This window comes from Plectropomus leopardus, chromosome 20 (assembly GCF_008729295.1).
Source record: "Plectropomus leopardus isolate mb chromosome 20, YSFRI_Pleo_2.0, whole genome shotgun sequence".
Lineage (NCBI taxonomy): Eukaryota > Metazoa > Chordata > Actinopteri > Perciformes > Serranidae > Plectropomus > Plectropomus leopardus.
Window position 1 is genome coordinate 14,950,960 of NC_056482.1, and position 18,956 is coordinate 14,969,915.

At 40.0% G+C, this 18,956-nt stretch overlaps 1 protein-coding gene across 1 annotated transcript in view; it reads right to left on the reverse strand.

Annotated features, from left to right (window-relative positions):
• Nucleotides 1–11,568: 11,568 nt before the first annotated feature.
• lrrc75bb (leucine rich repeat containing 75Bb) overlaps nucleotides 11,569–18,956 on the reverse strand; it is a 34,263-nt gene continuing 26,875 nt past the window's right edge. The window contains exon 4 of the mRNA XM_042509860.1: nucleotides 11,569–12,283. Coding sequence (XP_042365794.1) covers nucleotides 11,680–12,283 — 604 coding nt within the window. The 3' untranslated portion in view covers nucleotides 11,569–11,679. The remainder of the gene's footprint in view (nucleotides 12,284–18,956) is intronic.

An 18,956-nucleotide genomic window follows, 5' to 3' on the forward strand; every position in this document is an offset into this window, starting at 1 on the left:
CCCAGTACACAGGGAATCAAACCATTACGTCTTCCCTCTCTCCAGCTGCCTGTGTGTGTGGAGTAAGCATAACGTAATGGCCAAGAGAGCCGCAGCCAACCACAGAGCGCACGCAGACGCTGGTATCTTTAGCAGCCAATCCGCCTGAACACATCGCCGGAGTGGGCGTTCAGTGCGTGCGTAAAGACGCATGTGTGAGCCTGACCATCATGCGATGTTCACAGCTTCGGTTTATTCTTATTTTCGCCAATATTTTTTTTTCTAAAACATATAATAAAGTAAAATGCTCTGCTGCATCACACTTGAATTAAGAGTAATCACGTTATTTTTATTTTTATTTTTACATGCATTCGTCAAAAATGTTCTGCACCATTGATTTAGTTGCAAAAATAATTTATTATTATTATTATTATTTATCAAATTGAGATATAATTTTTTATGCTCTTTACCATGGAATGATACATTATTAAGAAAGGGAAATAAACAAGATATGATGGCAAAAACACATTTTACATAAATATATATACTGTCCTTACTGCAGGCATCAGGTTTGTGTGCATACACGTACACATATATATAGAGAGAGAGAGATAATTATTTATTCATTCATGAATATATTTCATAGTCATGTATATTTATTTCCTGCTCATTTTTATTTATCTACTTCTCATGTCATTCCATAATTTACATCAATCCCAGGATGCAAGACCTATGATTATCCACTGCATCAACTCATGCTGTGTTATTTCTGTTTGTTTTGTACCAAAAGTAAAAGCGTCTGCAATCTAATTTACGGCCATATTTAGCCTGTGTGTACATGCCTGTGATTGTGCGCGTGTGCGTGCGCGCGCACAAAGCTGCTGCCTGCAGTAAGGAGATTAGAGGGGGTTTGTTACACGGCCAGTACCAGTGTGAGCCCGCAGGGGGCGGCAGATAGCGCCGTCACAGCATTACTATCATTTAGACATAACTGAGCTGCGGGTAGGAAGGCTGCTCATGCTGCTCATTATGTTCTTACTTTATAATTCAGCTGAAATCACTCACACAATTTATGCAGCTGTTGCAGCACAGGAGCAGGAAACCAAAAAGTGCATTTAACTTGTCAATCTGAGGAATGGTAATGATGCAAATACAGTATTATGCTGCATCCCAAGTCTCTTTAAATTCTCTGCCATTTCCGGTACATTAAACAGTGACCCTACTATGTTGATTTTATTTCACACAACCACATTAAAAGATCTGTGGAGGCCCCCGGGCCACAAGTGACACACTTTAGAGCTTTAGATTTGGCCTGAATATTCTGCCACAGTGTTCAAAACATCAAAGTTGTGTTTAGCCTGTGGAAGTGTGCAAACTCTTTCTAACATTTGAAACTTGCAGACAAAATACTAGTCGTGTCAACGTAGATGTTCACCCAAATGGCAATGTGTCTTTATTTGTTTTAACACTACTTGTAGGCTGGAAATTGTCTCCATTTCGAGGTACAGTGTGTGTAGGATTTAGGGGGATGTATTGGCAGAAATGAATAAGTATGTTTTGTTTAGTGTAAAATCACGACAAAATAACCATTGTCATGTTTTTGTAACCTCAAAACGGGCCATAAGGCGAGGATCCTGGTCCATGGAGTCCGCCATGTTATTTGCGTTTTTGTGTAATTTACTAATTTCGTGCAATTTGTCTTACATTTTCATACCTTTTCCTCCATGCTTTCAAAAGAAATCAAACCATTTACTCTGGATTCAAAGGGTCAAATAGCTTGTGAAAGGCATCTGAACACAGCACAAGAACGCTGATGGTGTTGAGCAGTGCAGATACTTTGCTTTTATTTGAGCAGTTTTTGATGAATCCATGTCTGACATTTCTTTCTCTACCCAAATACAGTGAAGGCAAATGAAATTATGTTTGTGGTGCTAACAGCATCAAAACATTTCAAAACATCAACATCTTATTTTAAGTGTCCCCATTTCTCTGGATAATCCACGGAGCTCACTGCCAACAGTTTTTATGTCTTCAGTAGAAAGTAGATGCAATGAAAACTGTCAGCGGATAATCTGTAGTAACTGGGACACTGTTTCTCAAACGATACCTTGCTGCTCATTTTGATAAATTAAAATTTTGACACCATGAAATCCCTTTAACTTGACCCCTTTACTTCAATTCGACCAAATTTTAAGAATGACACCCTTTATGACAGAATGATCAATCTGTTTTCCCCAGCCATTGTACATTGGCTGCAAGGATGTGGTTTTTGGCTATTTGATACTTACTCTGAAGCTGCATATCCATATTCAATAGAAGAAGAAGAAGAAAAAGAAGAAGAAGAAGAAGAAGAAGAAGAAGAAGAAAACTGCCAAATCATAAAAATAAATAATCATTTTATCAGGCTTACTCAGATTTAAACAGTGAAGATGGAAATCTGTCCAACTAAATAGAAAAAACACCACTGGTCATGCTGCTGTCTCTTCTCAGTCTCCAGTTTCCTGTCCAGTCTTGACCCACAGCAAGTGTGGGAGTTTTGTTTGTGTCAACTCCTGCTCCTTCATTCTTCCTGCACATTTGTTTGCTTTAATTCAGCTAAGCAGAGAGTGTGTCAGTTTCCTCTCAGACTTCTCAGAAAAATCAAATCTTCTTGTAGATTGCATTGCATGTGTTTTAGTTTTTTAAAAGCTTCTTTTTTTCTATTTTGAAAAATTAACTTATTAAGGAGCTGATGAAATACATGTTTAAAGGGACAGTTAACCGCAAATCAAAAGTACATATGCTTCCTCTCCCCTAAAGTGCTATCTATCAGCCTATATTGTTTTGGTGTGAGTTGACAAGTATTGGAGATATCAGCTGTAGAGATCTGCGCCTTCACTGCAACATAATGGAACTATATGGCACTTGGCTTTTGATGCTCAAAGTGCTAAAAAGACACATATGACAAACTCACTAACAATGTCTTTTTCCAGCAATCATGACCTGGTTACTCAAGGTAATCCTCAGACCTTGTTTGAGCACCTACTGCTCGCTCTCCTAGTACGCTGAGCTAGCTACTAACCCACACTGGCTCCACTTGCGTCCAAAGCAATTTAACTGTCCCCAAAACGAAATTTAATACCATTTTAAAAGTTGCCGACTTAAACAAGTCTTTAAAATCATGAAACAGTTGCAGTTCTGCTCCAGAACTATCAGCTTAGGTTTAGGAAACAAAACCTTGTAGTCTACAACAAGCTGTTTTTTTAAAATTATTTTTGAGCACCACAAGCTGAGTGCCATCTAATTCCATTATACTGGAAGGCAGGGAGATGTCTTTACTCTCGATATCTCTAACACTCATCTACAGTCTTGATTAACCCTTTGAGACCTGCAAATTGGCTTGATTCAATCAAAAAAAATCCTGGAAAGAAGGCAGTGAGCAACAAATGACAAACATACAAGGCAATGACCTGGAAAAATGCTTAAAATTAAAATAATTCTGTAAAATATTTTGAATATGTTATTATGATAATTATAAATACAGTTTTCACTAGATTTTTTCTTTTTTCATAGACATTTTTCACTAATTCATTGAATTTGTGGAACATTTCTAACCAAGTTGCTCATTGCTTTTTTTTCCAGTACTTTTGAAAAAAATCACACCAATTTGCTCAGGGTTCGAAAGTTTAAATACTTTACTACTGAAAGGTGTCTGAAAACACCACAATAAAAGTGCTTAATACAAAGCACCACAGGTAAGAGGAAGAATATGTACTTTTAATTTTGGGGTCAACTGTCTCTTTAAGTCATATTTTTAAAAAAAAGTTATAAAAATGTCACAACTAGTTACACAATTTTCTGTAGAGTCTGTAGTGTAGTGAGAGGGGATGTGCTGTAGGGCTGCAATCAGTGGCATGGGACACACCTGGGCACACCGGGCCCAGGTGTGTCCCATGCCACTGATTGCAGTCAACAGAGTCTGCTGCCCTGGAGTGAGAAAACACAGCACACGCAGAGAAATCCAGCTAGACAGCCTTCACGTTTTTCATTTTTTTGGTGTTAAAAAGTCTTAAAATTGCATCTGCTCCTTATTCTTCGTTAGGAAAGAGTCCATTCTCAGTGTATGTGCAGTAACATTTGAGAAGTCACACAAATTTTGGCAGTTTTGCTTCATCAGTTATTTAGACACTTAATTATCAAAGTTGTTATTGATTCGTTTTCTGATTAATGGACCATCGAGGCGTCTCAGCTCCACACGCCTGAGATTCTTCGGCTCATTGAGTGAACGCACACTCTTGAATATTCATTTTCTTCCCACATTGTCTCCCATTAACATCTGTGCTTTGTTCTCATAGCTGCCTCCCATGTTCACCCTATTGTATAACTCAGCTGGAGTACGATTCATCCACTCTGCTTCAAGTTATGCACTTTCTGACAAAGGTGAACATGTAGTTAAAAATTCACATATTTATTGGAAAAGTTTTCCTGGGGGACTGCTACAACAAATAGGAAAGCAAAACTAAGACCTGTAACACCTTCTTTGGAATAATTTTGGATCCTTTGTACCGCTTACGGTCAGATGACTTAACAGCTAAAGGTTTGCATGAGAACCAGATGACAAATTGGAACTCTCTGTGAGGATTATTGGCGCCTCTGGAAGAGAGTCCAACATACATTTTTCTCTGGGATTGTGAAACAACAGAGATTTGAATGAACGCCACCATTCACCTCACATCCCCCCTCTCTTTCCCACACACACACACACACACACACACACACACACACCCATATACAAACAAAGAAGTCTCACACAAGCACACACACGTCTGCTGCAGTCAAACAAAAAATTGTAAACTTGTGTTTCTGAGCTTAATTATCTTCCTTTCAATGTTACTCCTACGTAAATTCATTTGGCTCATGGTGAAACTCTTCATTACTCCACACAATCTCTGATGTGTTCACTTTATGCAAACCCCCACTCCCCCCAACACACCCCTGCAAACTCTCAGCAAATAGTTATCAGATGTCCTCTTCTGTGCTCCTGCTGGGGCAAGAGATATTTAGTCAGCACAGAGGGATTTAATTTTCAGTTCAGAAAAACTTTCAGCCTCTTGTACTGACAGGCCCCACACAGAGCCCACATCCGGTGCTCCTCTGTGCTGCCGACCAGTACCACTAGATGGAGCGTGTATGCCTTGAAGAAGAGCTGCTGCTCATTTTGTCTCTATAGACGTTAAACAATTTGCTAAAATAATTGTATATTGTATCATATTATATGCAATGCATAGCAATACCAGTGCGACACAACCCATAAACTGTACAACTAGCTAAAATAGTTAATGCAATAACAACATGGAGTTTGTATAAAATGAGCCATTTGGAAGAATTAGATGCAGATTATTTCTGCATCTCAAAGATGACATTTTTAAGAACCTCTTTATACTGTTCTCTGTTTGTATGATTTGTCTGTGTGTGTGTGTGTGTGTGTGTGGGGGGGGGGGGGGGGGGGGGGTTGGGTTAATTGCAACAAGGCTGCAGAGTCCATGTGAGATTTTTTTTTGGGACACCCCATTAAGATTCAGTGACCCCTAATGAGGGTTAAGACTCCATGGCTGGGAATGAGTGATCTAGAGGATAAATATACTCTTGTTTATTTTACAGGCACAATTGGTTACTTTTCTGATTGTGGTTTTACATAAAAACCAACCAACTAACCAACCAACAAACAAATGAAAAACACATTATAAACTTGCAAAATACAATGCATTGTTAAAAATTCAGCTAGTAGTTTACAGCCACTTAAGCAGTGACCATTTACAGGAAAATAAAAAATAAAAATAAAAAGCAGCATGTGGGTGGCACCCCTTGTCACATTTCAAATGTTAGTTTTTAGCAGTCCCAACAGAAAGAGATTTAAATTCTAAACTTCTCAGATGGTTTCAGTTATACAACTTTAAGGTCAATCAATCACAAACTTTGTTTTTCTCCTTGCCTCTCCCGTTAATCATCTCACAACCTCTCTGATTTATCTTGCGACCCTTTACAGGGGTCCGACCCCTAACTTTGGAACCACTAGACTAAACTACCAACTGAAACTAAAACTTGCTCCAGTGTATTTTTCACTGTGGTATTGGTATTTGCACTTCACTAAATGATCTGCTTACCTTTTCCACCACTGCTACGAAGCATGGCAACCCAGCATCACAGTCTTATGTGATGCTGGCTGAGCTCCTGTCATTTAAAAGAAGATGTTGTGAGACAGCTTGTGCCGCAGTCAAACCACAGGAAGGAAGAAACAGAGGGGCAAATGAATGAAAACATTCCTTCTGCCTCCTACATCACTCTGTGTGCTAACCTGTGGCCTCTGACTACATACATCCCATGTCTAAGAATAACCAGGTCAGAGAAATAATGACTTGGCTGAACTGTTGGTCTTGTAAACAAAGAGCGTACCCTTTTTTTAAAATCTGTGCAGACACTTTGAGATGATCCAGCTGGGTAGAAAAAATATATTTATTTTTTATTTTAAAATTTCTTTTTATTTTTTATTTTTTCTGGTGCTTCCTTTTTGTTTTTCCCCCTTTTTAAATTAATTTCATCTGTATGTCATTTCTGTAATTTATTGTATTTATTTTATTGTATTTCCCTGAGTTGATTGGGGGGTTATTGAGCTCACCTGTTGTGCAGGGTATGGGGACTGACTCCCAATTAAGAACTGAGAGCAGCTTTGTGCATTTTGGGCCAATCAGGGTGTGAGGAAACCCTTTTTGGGGGCTTAAGTAATGAAAATTACAGTTAACTTGTTTTGAAATTTCAGTGTAAAAAAAATCACAAAATCTGAATGCAATTTTTCTTTATAAATTGCATCAGAGTTAATGACTGATGAAACTGAACATACTTTTATTTGATGATAACCCCCAGTGTTTCACTCGTGATCACAGTATTTTGTTTGTAAAGTTGTGTCATATTCCCTCAGGCATATTGCTTGTCTGAACTCATAACATGCCCTTGTTGGCAATATTACAAACAATTGTTTTATGATCAATAAAATGCAGTAAGTTATTACTGGGGGCATAAAAATTGTTACAATCATCTATCATCATTATTTGGAAGGACAAACATTACCTATCAATTGTCATTGAAGTTTCCAGACGGATGAGGAAGCTTGTCTTGAAAATAATAACCCAAGTGGTTTCAGCCTGAAAAAAAAACAAGCCCAACAATAACATTGATATTTCTGTCAGGCTTTTAAATGCTTAAAGTGATGTATCTTCGAAAGGTGACAAATAGATTGAATTCTTCAAAAACGATACACACACTGGAGAGCGTTACACAGTTGTGTGAAGCTCACATAGACATCAAATGAGCCCACAAGGACCTATCTAAAAGTAATTTACGCCAAAGATGTCCTGGAGTAAAAAAATAACAAGTGAATGCGTGATATGTGAGGCATTTATTTTGAGGTAAACATGGAAACTATTTAAGATTACAGAACGGACACTGGAAAGTCTAATGTTGTGGCCTTACCCCATTGGAGAATACTGTGCTATAATTTGTAGGAGAACAAAATAGTAGTTAGACAGTTACTAAATGGACCACGTGGTAAATCAGCTTTCTCAACCTTTGTGTCTAAGGTCAAGAACTTCTGTTTTTAATGAGGTGTTAAACTTTATGGTCATTTTGGAGGCTGTAGATTGTGGTACCCCAAAGCTGCAGTTACTCTAATTATATTACAGTGGTAAATATGTGTTGTTACTCCCCTGTGCTGTACATAACACACTGTTTACGTCTGAAAAACTGTTCAGACATGAAGCACTCGAATGTCTGCAGGGCGTTTAAATGTCGGCTACAACCCAGAACAGGATCTTCTGTTATCCGATACTCCTCCACTTCTTTTAGAGGGACGACCGGGGATCGAAGATGGATGGTCCCAGACTCTCTCCCTTTGAACATGAAAATGCCGTGCAAGCAGAGCAGCGACAAGTCAGCAGGATGTTGATGTTATTCTGCCCCTGACAGGTCCATACAGGGCTCCCTTCTCAACCACACACTATTAAAATGCTGACATGGAAACCAGCTGCTGAAAAACCCCAGAGTCATCAGACCGTCTCTAATACGTCCCTGGAGAAGGAATGCAATTATTAACTTTCAGGGCTTTATATATTATCTAAACTATGTGTGATGGAGGTCTTTATCAATAGAAAAGGTGACATCAAATCCCAACTTTCTTTGTTTATGTAAATACTCTAAAATATTTCAGAATATTGTTACACCCACAAATCTCTATCATAATATCTGACAGTTAGGAGGGAAATTATTGAGAGTTTTTTTAATCACGGAAGTCCAGATTTACAATTTTTATCCTCCTACTTTTCCTCCTCAGGACTGACCCAGGCAAGGGTTAAACTCCACTGTCACACCAGTGCAGACTCAAATGTTAACGCATTTCCAAATTTTCCACATGTGATTATTTTCACTGCAGGTGTCCTCATCAGATGCCCGAATCACCAAAGGAGCAGCAGCTCTACTCAGAGCTCCCTCTGAGCCCAGCCACCCTACAAAGGAAACTATTTTTGGTCACTTGTATCTGCGATCTTATTTTTTTGGTCCTTAACCAAAGCTTGTGACCATAAGTGAGAGTTGGGACGTAGATGGACCAGTAAGTTGGGACTCTCCCGGTGCAGTTTTTTCTTCACCACGACAGTCAAGTGCAGTGCCCGCATTGCTGCAGATGCAGCACCAAACTGACCCTCCATCTCATGCTCTATTTTATCTTCACTCAAGAACAAGACCCTGAGGTACTTAAACTCCCTTGCTTATGACAGCAACGTCCCAACCATGAGGGGGGAATCCACCATTTTCTGGCAGAGCACCATGGCCTTAGACGTGGAGGAGCAGATGCTCTTCCCGGCTGCTTCACACTCGGCTGCAAACCAGTGCATGCTGAAGGTCATGGTGTGATTGAGTCAAAAGAACCACATCGTCTGCAAAAAGGAGAGACACAATTCTGGGGACACTTTTCTCGCCCCAGGTGCACTTTGAGATCCTGTCCATAAATATGGACAATACGTGGCGGAGGCCAACACCTACTGAAAACTTGTTTACTTTGTGCTCAGTAGGAGGACACAGCTTTCATTTTGGTTATGCAAGGACCAGAACATAACTAATAAGGATTAATCACTTAAGACTTGCCAATTACAAAAACTCCACAACAGGCAAATATTATTCAAATCATGTTTATTTTGAAGCAACAGCAACGGCAAACATCACTTTTACTTAAAAAGCGAGCTATGATTTAATGGGCCAAACCAGCAAATTTAGTAAATTCACAACTGATTTTTATCGTGACAGTGATTTGTATGAAATTCAACCAAATGAAGAAGTTGAGATAAAACATTTATTTCAGGATGTGGGTGACTCAGTGAGTTGTTTTTATATCAACAACAACCCATGAAAACAAAGCTTGTGCATTCAGGGACGGATTCGTCCTTAAAGTGCAAATGAGTAAACATTTCATTTCTACGATCAAAGGTAGTAATTTACTCTGCATGTCCACAACACACCCATGCACACTTGCGCACACTCTAATTATGTTCTTACATAGACACACACACACATACACATACACACACACACACACACGCACACATACACACACACACACTAAACCAAGCATCCTGTTCATTAATATCCCTGTAAACACAAATAAACAGTTTCCTGAATAATAGCATGGAAGGAGAACAGACACGTTAACATCTGTAGGCAGGATATAGTGTGGGCAGTTGTGTTCACATGCGGAAATGTTAACCGAAAAATGATCTCAAATTGATTGGAACAATAATGTACATGTAAACATGCTCTCTGTCTCTGGGAACTGACATTGCGCTTCAGTAAACAGTCATGCCCAGTTTTTAAAAACAATACAGAAAGATGAGAACTACACATCTAAGAAAAAAGACTAGTCAAAAAGAAACTGTTGCTTTTTACTCATGCCGCAACAAAGATTTCTGTACACGCTGTAGCAGCACAGAGGAAAAGATAAAAGCAGTTTGTAATCGCTTCATTGTCTGTGTACGCCTTTAAAAACAGAGTGGGCATCTTTTTTCTTTGCTTCTGGTCTAATTCATAAATAGAATCACTCACAAACCACCAGTGGATGAAATTATCTGGGGCTAGTCCTATTTGCTGGGGAAAAAAAAAGATCCTCTGCTCACCATCTGTGACTACAGGGGCCTAACGAGACCTGATAGAGGCAGTAATCAGTTCATCGGCAGCTCATGCCCAAATACGGTGTGTGTTGTGTGCATGCCTGCATGTGTGTATCAGGCCAATGTTTGTCCCCACACAGCTGCAGCATCGGTACGCCAACACTTAATGGAGCATCAGCTCTAGAAATTTAAATTAAATGGATTCAGTATGCTTCATTTACTTACTGTAACTTGCCTTTTATTTAAAAATAACAACCTGAATAAATAATGTGTCCCAACAGAACCCCCCCCCCCCTAAAAAAAAGCTAAAGGAATATTTGATGTCAACATTATCTCAGTGCAGTTGAGTTGTGAGTCGAACATACATTTCGTAGCCAAAATGAAACTGCTCTATTCAGTATTTTCACCGTTTTAAATCACCTCGTTTGTTTGTTTGTTTTGAAGAGGAGGAGATCTCTGTGGACAATTTGCCTTCCAGTAAAAACCTCCTGAACGTTTGGATCTTAAGTCACCAGAGAAAAAAGGTGAGCTCAGATTATCAGGTGCTGACCTATTAGCTAAACAGCATTGGAGAGACACTGATTTGTAACGTGAAACTGTTTTATCTAGTGTTTCTTACGGTTTTAATCACCTGGTCTGTTTGTTGGAGGAGAAGAAACCTTATAATTCAGATAATTCAGCACATCCCAACGACTTGATGCCAAGTTGTCACATATTGCCACTTTGGCAGTGGACATCCATGTCCACATATTACGTGCTAGGTATCATCCTACATCTGCTGTTGACGTAACCATTGCTGCACATCAACAAAAGCACGTGGTTAGGTTCCAAAAAAAAAAACCTATGCTTACCTCAGTATGCTTTATCTACTTTGAGTAACTTGCCATTTGTTTTAAAAATAATTCCTGAATAAATCTCATTGTAGTTGAGTTGTCATGTCATAGCAAAAAATATCAGTTGGAAACTATCTTTTAAATTGGATATTTAGTTACTACTTCAGACTTTTCACACAATGGGGCAGCAGGGTGAAGCTGTCAGAGAGAGGCTGGGTAAATGTACTCGGGAAATGTAACTTAGTAACACTCCCCTCTTCCTCAGCCGCTACTGTTGAGGTGCCCTTGCGCAAGGCACTTAACCCCTAGCTGCTCACATGGACAGCGGTAAATAATGGAGAGCTTCAAGGTGTGAGAGCACAAAACGTTCACTGAGAAACAGCAAACATGTTCAGCTGAACTTCTCCTGAATAAGTGAAGGTCAAATCGATCCATAAATAAATTCTGAGCGTCTGTACAACCACAGAGCTGCCTGCATCACACGGCTGAGCTTCAGCAGTCAGAGCATCCAGAGGGACACACAACACAGGTACTTATTTTTAAGTTATTTTCAGAAACACGTGGGTCATTGGAAGCATCTGCCACAATGGCAGCTGCTAACACAGGAGGCTAGTCTTCGGGCGAGGTGATACTGAGAGATATGAGGGGCAGCCAGTCTAAAAGAGAGCAGCTCTGGGCAATCACCTCCCACAGAAGTGCACTGGCACATTTTTTGACATATTTTCTTCTCCAAAGCCCCAGGCCTGAAGCTCCAGCCTGTCCTCCTCCTCCTCTTTATCATCTTCCTCTCCATCTCCCTCCTCATAGAGACTGGGCTCCTCTACAGACGTCTCCATGTTTGGGTTGTAGCCACTGAATGTCTGCGCCTCCCTGTACTCATAAATGGTGGGGAGGCTGCTGCGCAAACCGAAGCGGCGCCGCAGGGCCACGAGCAGCGGCTGCGGCACAGTGAAGATATCCACATTGTTGCCCAGGTCGACCCAGGCCAGGCTGGGGAACCTCTTAGGATCCTTCACTGCATCCGTCAGGTCTTTTAGGATCGCCATTGTCAGGCGGTTGCCATTGACGGCGAGTATGGTCAGTTTCGGCAGGCAGCTGAGGTGTGGCAGCAGCAGCCGTAAGCTCTCGTCCTGCAGCTCGGTGAAGCTCAGGTCCACAGCCGACACCGCGTCACTGCTGCTCTGGAGGTAGAAGGCAACACGGTGGACGTCTCGGCCAGACAGCGGGATGCCTGACAGGTTGACGACATCACCGGAAAGCTTCTTCTTCAGGGTGGTCTTCAGACTGTTTGAAAGAAGAGAAAAACAAAGTTGTATCACTTTGTTACATGTTGGATCTCTGAGGCACAAAGTGGCCATTTGTTGTAGACAGTTTTAAAGGTGGCAGTTAGTTTTCCAATGTTTCCAAGTGTGTAGAGACAGATGATTTTTACTTCATGATACTGGAGTTACTGATTTAAAGGGCTCTGTAATGGGGTGCCACACCGTCTTACTACTACAGGGGATCTGCAAAGTTCGCAAAAAAGAAAACAGTATCCACCAGTGGAGTGTGCAGAGTGTAGCAATCAATAATGCAAAGAAGAGAATTTGCATTTAAATGCGTCTCGCTCTCGAGTTCCCCAAAGCAACACATTCTGTCTCCTGGGCTGAATGTCATCCGCTGAGAAGCACCAGCTGTTTTCAGTTCTGTGTGTCACTTCTTTCTTGTAAAGCCATCTCAAAGCCAGGTCTCTAAGTCTTTAAGTATGCAACAACGATCAAATATATAAATATATAAATAAATAAATAATGAAAGACTGGAAAACAGAGTCAACAAGGCAAAAAAAAAAATGTTGGGGCCAATTAGTAACAGATGTGTCACCTTGTTTTGAGCTGTGGTTTTAGTTTAAACCCAGGGCAAGTGTCATTTTGTAAAACAGGGATTCAGGAGAGAGACACATCTTGGATTCAAAAAAAAAAAAAATCATAATAAAGTGTCTGAAATATCTCGGGTGACACCTCAATAAACCACTTGAGCTCATCAGCAAATCTAGAAAAAAAAACTTGAGCACTCTTGGTGTTATCCCCTTCTCCAATATTGCGGCCAGTCAGTACTGACTCTTGTAACATCATCAGACTCATGATTTAAAAAATCAAAATCAGTGCAGCACAACCTCAGATATTAGCTTTTTTTCCCACAAAGAGCAAAATAGAAAAAAGAATGAAAGTAAGCGTAAGGAGGCAGGTTGAGGTGGTAGATGGGTCAAACAAACACAGGACTTTCTCCCATGAGATGGTCCTCATGCCTTATGTTAAACTAAGTGAACTTTGTGTTATTTTAAGGTACATCGTCACCATGATTTGTTGTCCTAAACCTAACCTACGTAACTTTCCCTTAAGCACATAACGGGAGGACACCAAAAAAATATTCTTTGCTAAATGTAATCTAGGTAATCTAACATTATGTAAGTCATGTAGTGATGCCCAACCATTTTTCTTTTCATTGCAAGCCCTAACTGTAGGTGCTAATTTATTAGATATCATACGAACTGTTGTATGAGGACACATTGCAAGCAGAGATGAGGTGAGGGCTACATGCACTTGGTAAACTCGATTTTTTTCATTTTCTTTAGTGGCCAGGCCCAACCTATGCTAGTGACATCGCTTGAGGCCAATACTGACATCACTTGAAGTGATTTGCTTAGGTTCCCATTAAATATAAGAAGGGTGTTGGCCAAGTAATAGCTGTAAAATAACAACAAGATGTAGTGTGTTAATAAGAGTTAATAAGAGTAGCTGGGTTTTATCAATTTGGACAGAGGCAGGCTGTTTCACTGTGCTTGCAGTATTTATGCTAAGCTAAGTCAGTCAGCTGTTAGCGGGTAACTTTATATATTTCTTGTACACACATGAGTTGTATCGTGCTTTTCATATAAAGCTCAGTAAGGAAGTAAAGGTGGTTTTCCCAAAATGTTGAACTTTTCCTTGAACATTTGTCAGGATGTGATAAATTCCTTCTAACAGGAGGATAAAAAGGCACATGATAGATGGACACTATAAAGGGACAAAAATGGATAAGAAACAAGAGAGATAAAGACAAGTGATAATCTATTTCAGTCCAAATGACTTCAGACAACAGGTGTGAGGTGGGAAAAATACGACTGTAACCACCACACTTGTCAGTTTGGATCACTGTATTCCTCACTGCCTCTGATGGCACACTGCAATCTGAAACAAAATGTTCTCCCTATACCCGAGTGTGGTTAAATATGCATAGGAGAGCTATAAGGAGGCTGCATGTATGTCACGATAGCACTTGAAAGTAAAGGCCCGTTCACCCCAAGAACAATGACGATGTGAGCATCCACACTAAAGAGCAATAAAGTTTTGTAAACAGTGACGCCAAGCAATGTGTCGCCATGTAAATTCAGATGGCTTTGATTAGCTCTAAGTGTTTCTATCACTCGTCCAAGTGCTCTAAAAGTGATCCCAACGATGTTGTGTTATTGTTGTAGTGTGGACTCTACCATCCATTTGAGTAAGCACAATGTAAAAACAATATATTAATAGTTATTTTAATAGTTTTGGTTCTTGGTGTGGGCGGCCTTTAAGAGAGAGCTGCAGTGCTTTAGACTCCTTTAGTTTTTACTGGCATTTAAACTCAGAGGAAAGACATCTGCCAAACAAAGTACAATAAGGTGGAAGCGTGGGAGACTTTGTTTAAAAAATCAGACAAACAGGAGAAAGTTGCTCTATTCAACTGGCCCGAGGTTTATCCTCTCTTTGTCTTAGTCCTGTTTGCCTTGCTCGTCCCTCTGCCTCCTCAGGCACGGCGAGGATTATCCCCGCATCTCTCTCCGCTCTCTGGTCTGTCTGGGAGCCTTAAAAATCGGCAGGCTGTGTTCTTTACATCTGTCACCCTTTCTGCTGGGTTGAGGGAGAAAAAAAGATCTGTAGCACACCGCAGTTGTGATTCGCAAGATTATTGATTCCAGGAGTAGGCAATAATTCATCTCTCCCTCCTTCATATCCTCACTCTTGCTCACTGCCTCTCACTTTCTTGCTCTTTCTATTTCTTGGCCTACTTTCTTTTCTCTCTTATAATCTCACTGTCTTTCTTGCTCTATATTTGATCTGCTGAAGCACCTGTACTTACTCTTTCGCTTTTCTTTTTCTTGACTGACTTACTGTAGTTGTAACTTTATTAAAATTCTCAGTCATCTGGGTCTCTAATTCTTTATGGATTAAGATGTCAAGAGTATTTATCTTGTAAAAATGCTTACTGAATGTGTTTCCCTCAACTATTTATTAAACTTTAGAAGGCTGCAAATAATGATTGTTTTCATTATCAATTCATCTGTTAGCCCAGTGATTTAATCGTTTATCCCAATGGTTCCCATGTTGTATTTGAAGGGTCAAAGAGGATTATTAAGATAGGAAAGCAGGAAAAGTATTTCTACTGCACAAAATTATGCTTTTGTTTCTGTCTTTTTGTAGTGTCTGCTTTTTGCCTTTGAATTATGGGATCATTTTGCATCTTCAGGCCCCTTAAACAGTCAGACAACTGTTTAAGGGGAATTGAAACCTGTACTGATGAGTCACAAGTAGATGTAATTTTGGTGGTAATGATTCAACAAGACTTAGAGTCTACAGCTTTGCAATCAGCCCTTTGAGGGTTGTACTGGTTGTAACTGGTTGTACCAAAACGTAAGGTCCAGACAAACCAACCCAACATCAAGGCTGACTGTTGTGTCTTTGGCCAAAGAGTTGCTCTTGAACACACCACAAAGACTAGAGCCAGTTCCTTCAGTGATTCATTGATGATCAAACTGATGTTGATTAAGTTTATGTCGATTCAACTAATGTACCCATTGAGTAAGTGTTTCAGCACTCAAACATTATTGACTTTGACTGTAGCATCTAAAAATGCCAGAAAAGTCTGACTGCATCTGTAGCTTCTTGGCACACTCGGCCGCTCCTGTGACTTCAGAGGGTTTACTGTACTGCTGTGCAGCTTCTGCACTTTACTGTAATGAAACTGATTATGGGTATCGACTTTTGTTCTCTTGGACTTATTTATAGGAAGGTTTTTCCTCCTTGAGCTGGAGCGCTCCCCTCTCACCTGTGTGCCTGTTTGTGTAGGAGGAGCTGTTCCATGAGAGAAAGTCAGGCTGCACTGTAGCTGAGTGGGTGGTGCAGGGGGAGGGTGGGCTCTAATGTGCTTTTAATGAGACAGAGTAAAGACGACTTCAGACTTCCTTCCAAATCCTCTGCCTCCCGGCTCCGATGGCACAGATCCACCCACAGGCTGCTCGGCTGGCCGCAGGCACAGGGGCACGGCTAGCATTTCTGAAGCCACAGTGTACAGTGTAGTCCATCACCCACAAATGATAACAACATAAACAACAAAATGTCTCATCTTGCTCCCTCTGATGTGGCTGCCATGCTCGTAGGCAGTGGTGCATATCCTCTTGGACCAGCTCTGACACAAACAACTTCAAAGGATAGTGTACCCGCATAAACATGATGCGCAACAAGAGCGTCCCCTGCATCGGGACTCATTTAAAATCAAACATCTGAGGGAAATCCATTTATTGACATCCTCAGGAGCGACTGATACAACAGTGCAGGAATCTAATAGGAGCAGACTCTCGTATGTCAAACTATTGGCTGCTTAAATGTGGGTTCAGACAGACTGTCTAATTGCTTTTCATAGCATGTCTTTCCTCAGGGATGTTGTTAACTTTTACGCACTGAACAAGGGTCCTTGCTGTTCTATAGTTATGTAAACCCCAGAGGTAGGAAATAAAACATCTGGGGTTTGTGATGTTGAAACAGAGTGCAGGCAGAGCGGCCGAGCTTCCAGAAAAGGTCAGAACAAAACCAGAGAATGTGTTTTTTAATGAATAATTTTAATGAAACAGTGTTTTGAGATAAGGTGCTGAAGATTCAGTGATTCAATCTATGTTTAAAGTGCAGTGGAATGAGTTCATACTGGATAACAAACCCATAGTGGCTTGATCTATCTTGCAGGCTGCCAGTGTTGATACAGAGATTTACTCAGACAGCCACAGCTGCCCAACGACTACTGCACTAACTGCACTAACTGCACACTAAACACTTCTGCTCCAGCGGTCTCTTTCCAAGGCAAGAGAAAAAATCTATTTTGAAATATACAGTACAATGTACAACCCTTACTTCTGAATGTTTGAACTGCAGCTGTTGAAACGGTTATTTTCCCCCCAATATTTACTACATGAAACAGTAGAATATTGTATACAGGATGCCATATAGACCAATGGTCGGCAACCTTTATTATTAAAGACTCATTCTTGGTCAAAAAAACCCTGAAAAATCTTTCAAGCCGCAAAACACATCTGAGCCTACTGAAGGTAACACATCTAAAACGTTTTACCACAAGGTAGCTACTCTGCAGTGGGCTATCTATAATTATTTGGTACTTCAACTTGAAATTAAAATCAAAATGTTACTTAATAACTAGGGCTGTCAATATAGCGTGTTGTAAATGTGTAAATATACATTCTTGATTTACAAAAATGTATAATGCCAACATTTTTCTCTGGTAACTGGGCTGAAAAGAACGCTATAACAAACTCGCATTTCCGTATTAAAGTGCTGGCAATAAAAGATCTTCTTTGTATTATTATTGTATTGCTTCATCTTTATCCTTTTGTGCTATACATCACCACACAAGACCAAAGCTTCTCTATTAAAGGTCACGGCATGTCCATTGATTTCTGTATTTACTCATTTTCTAACTCATGTCTGGTGCCACTCAGTGTCAGGTTGGTCTCCACTCTGTCTAGTTCTCTCTCCTGATCTTACAAAAGTGCGCATCATCAACGTTAGTTGAATGATAATTTCCGCTTCAGTGCAACCAAACAACACTCCCTCTACACTTAACCTCAAAGAGATAGAGGGCCGAAGAGGTGAAGGTTAAAAAAGAGAAATCGTACAACCCTTCAAAATTCTGCCACCCTGGCGAGAGTTAAAAGGAAATGGCAGGAGAAACTTGTAATCCATCCACCCACATAAGATACATGTTCCCCTTCATTTACTCTCATGAATCAATAATACATCAAGAGACAGGGGGGAGTGTTAGAGGCCATTTTTTTTTCCTCATGTTCATTTAACATGTAACAATGGGTGGGGTGTGTTATAAGGCTGGATTGATAAAATAAATATATTAAACAGTTTGACCTTGTTTTCCCTCCAAGCATTTGAGCTCTTTTTCAGCACTGCTGTACGGCCGCAGTCATGAGTTAGATAATGTGGTATTGATTTAATGAGAAGAGTGATAAACCAATGAGAGTAATAAACCAATTACCAAATCTAAAGCAAGTTGAAGGAATTTGGAAAACGATTTTTATTCTCTTTCTTGACAAGAGTTAAACGAGAACATCTACTCTAATATATGTATGTATGTATGTAATGTAGGTCTGGCAAGGTAACTTTTGTTGTGCAATACATTTCTCCAGAAAATTGTTGTGATAAATGATATTGTTGTCATTTTGAGCCCATTTTATGTCACTTACATAATTATAGTACACTAAGGCTATAACCTAATACACCCTTTTAAAGATCAGTGAACCTTTAATTCTAACGAATATCCACACAATTGGACTATGAAAAAAAACCATATTTTTTAAAAAAAAGAACTAACACCAGCTAATATACAGTTTCCTTGTGGATTTATGGAGTTGAGGATAAAGTTGTTGAAGAGTAAAACTATACACAATTGACTTTTTGGGTTGTTTCCACAAGTTGACAAGCTAATGTTGACTATCAGGACTCTGCGTCTTCCACTCAAAAAGTGCAGCTGCAGGCTACAGGTAAGCTTCACTGTGTCGTCTTGTGTCTTTTTTTCTGTGTTGCTTTATTTTTGCTCAGGCTTGCACAAAAAAGTAAGAATTGCTGCAGCCAAGTTTCTTATTGGTTGGGATAACCCTGCTGTTCAG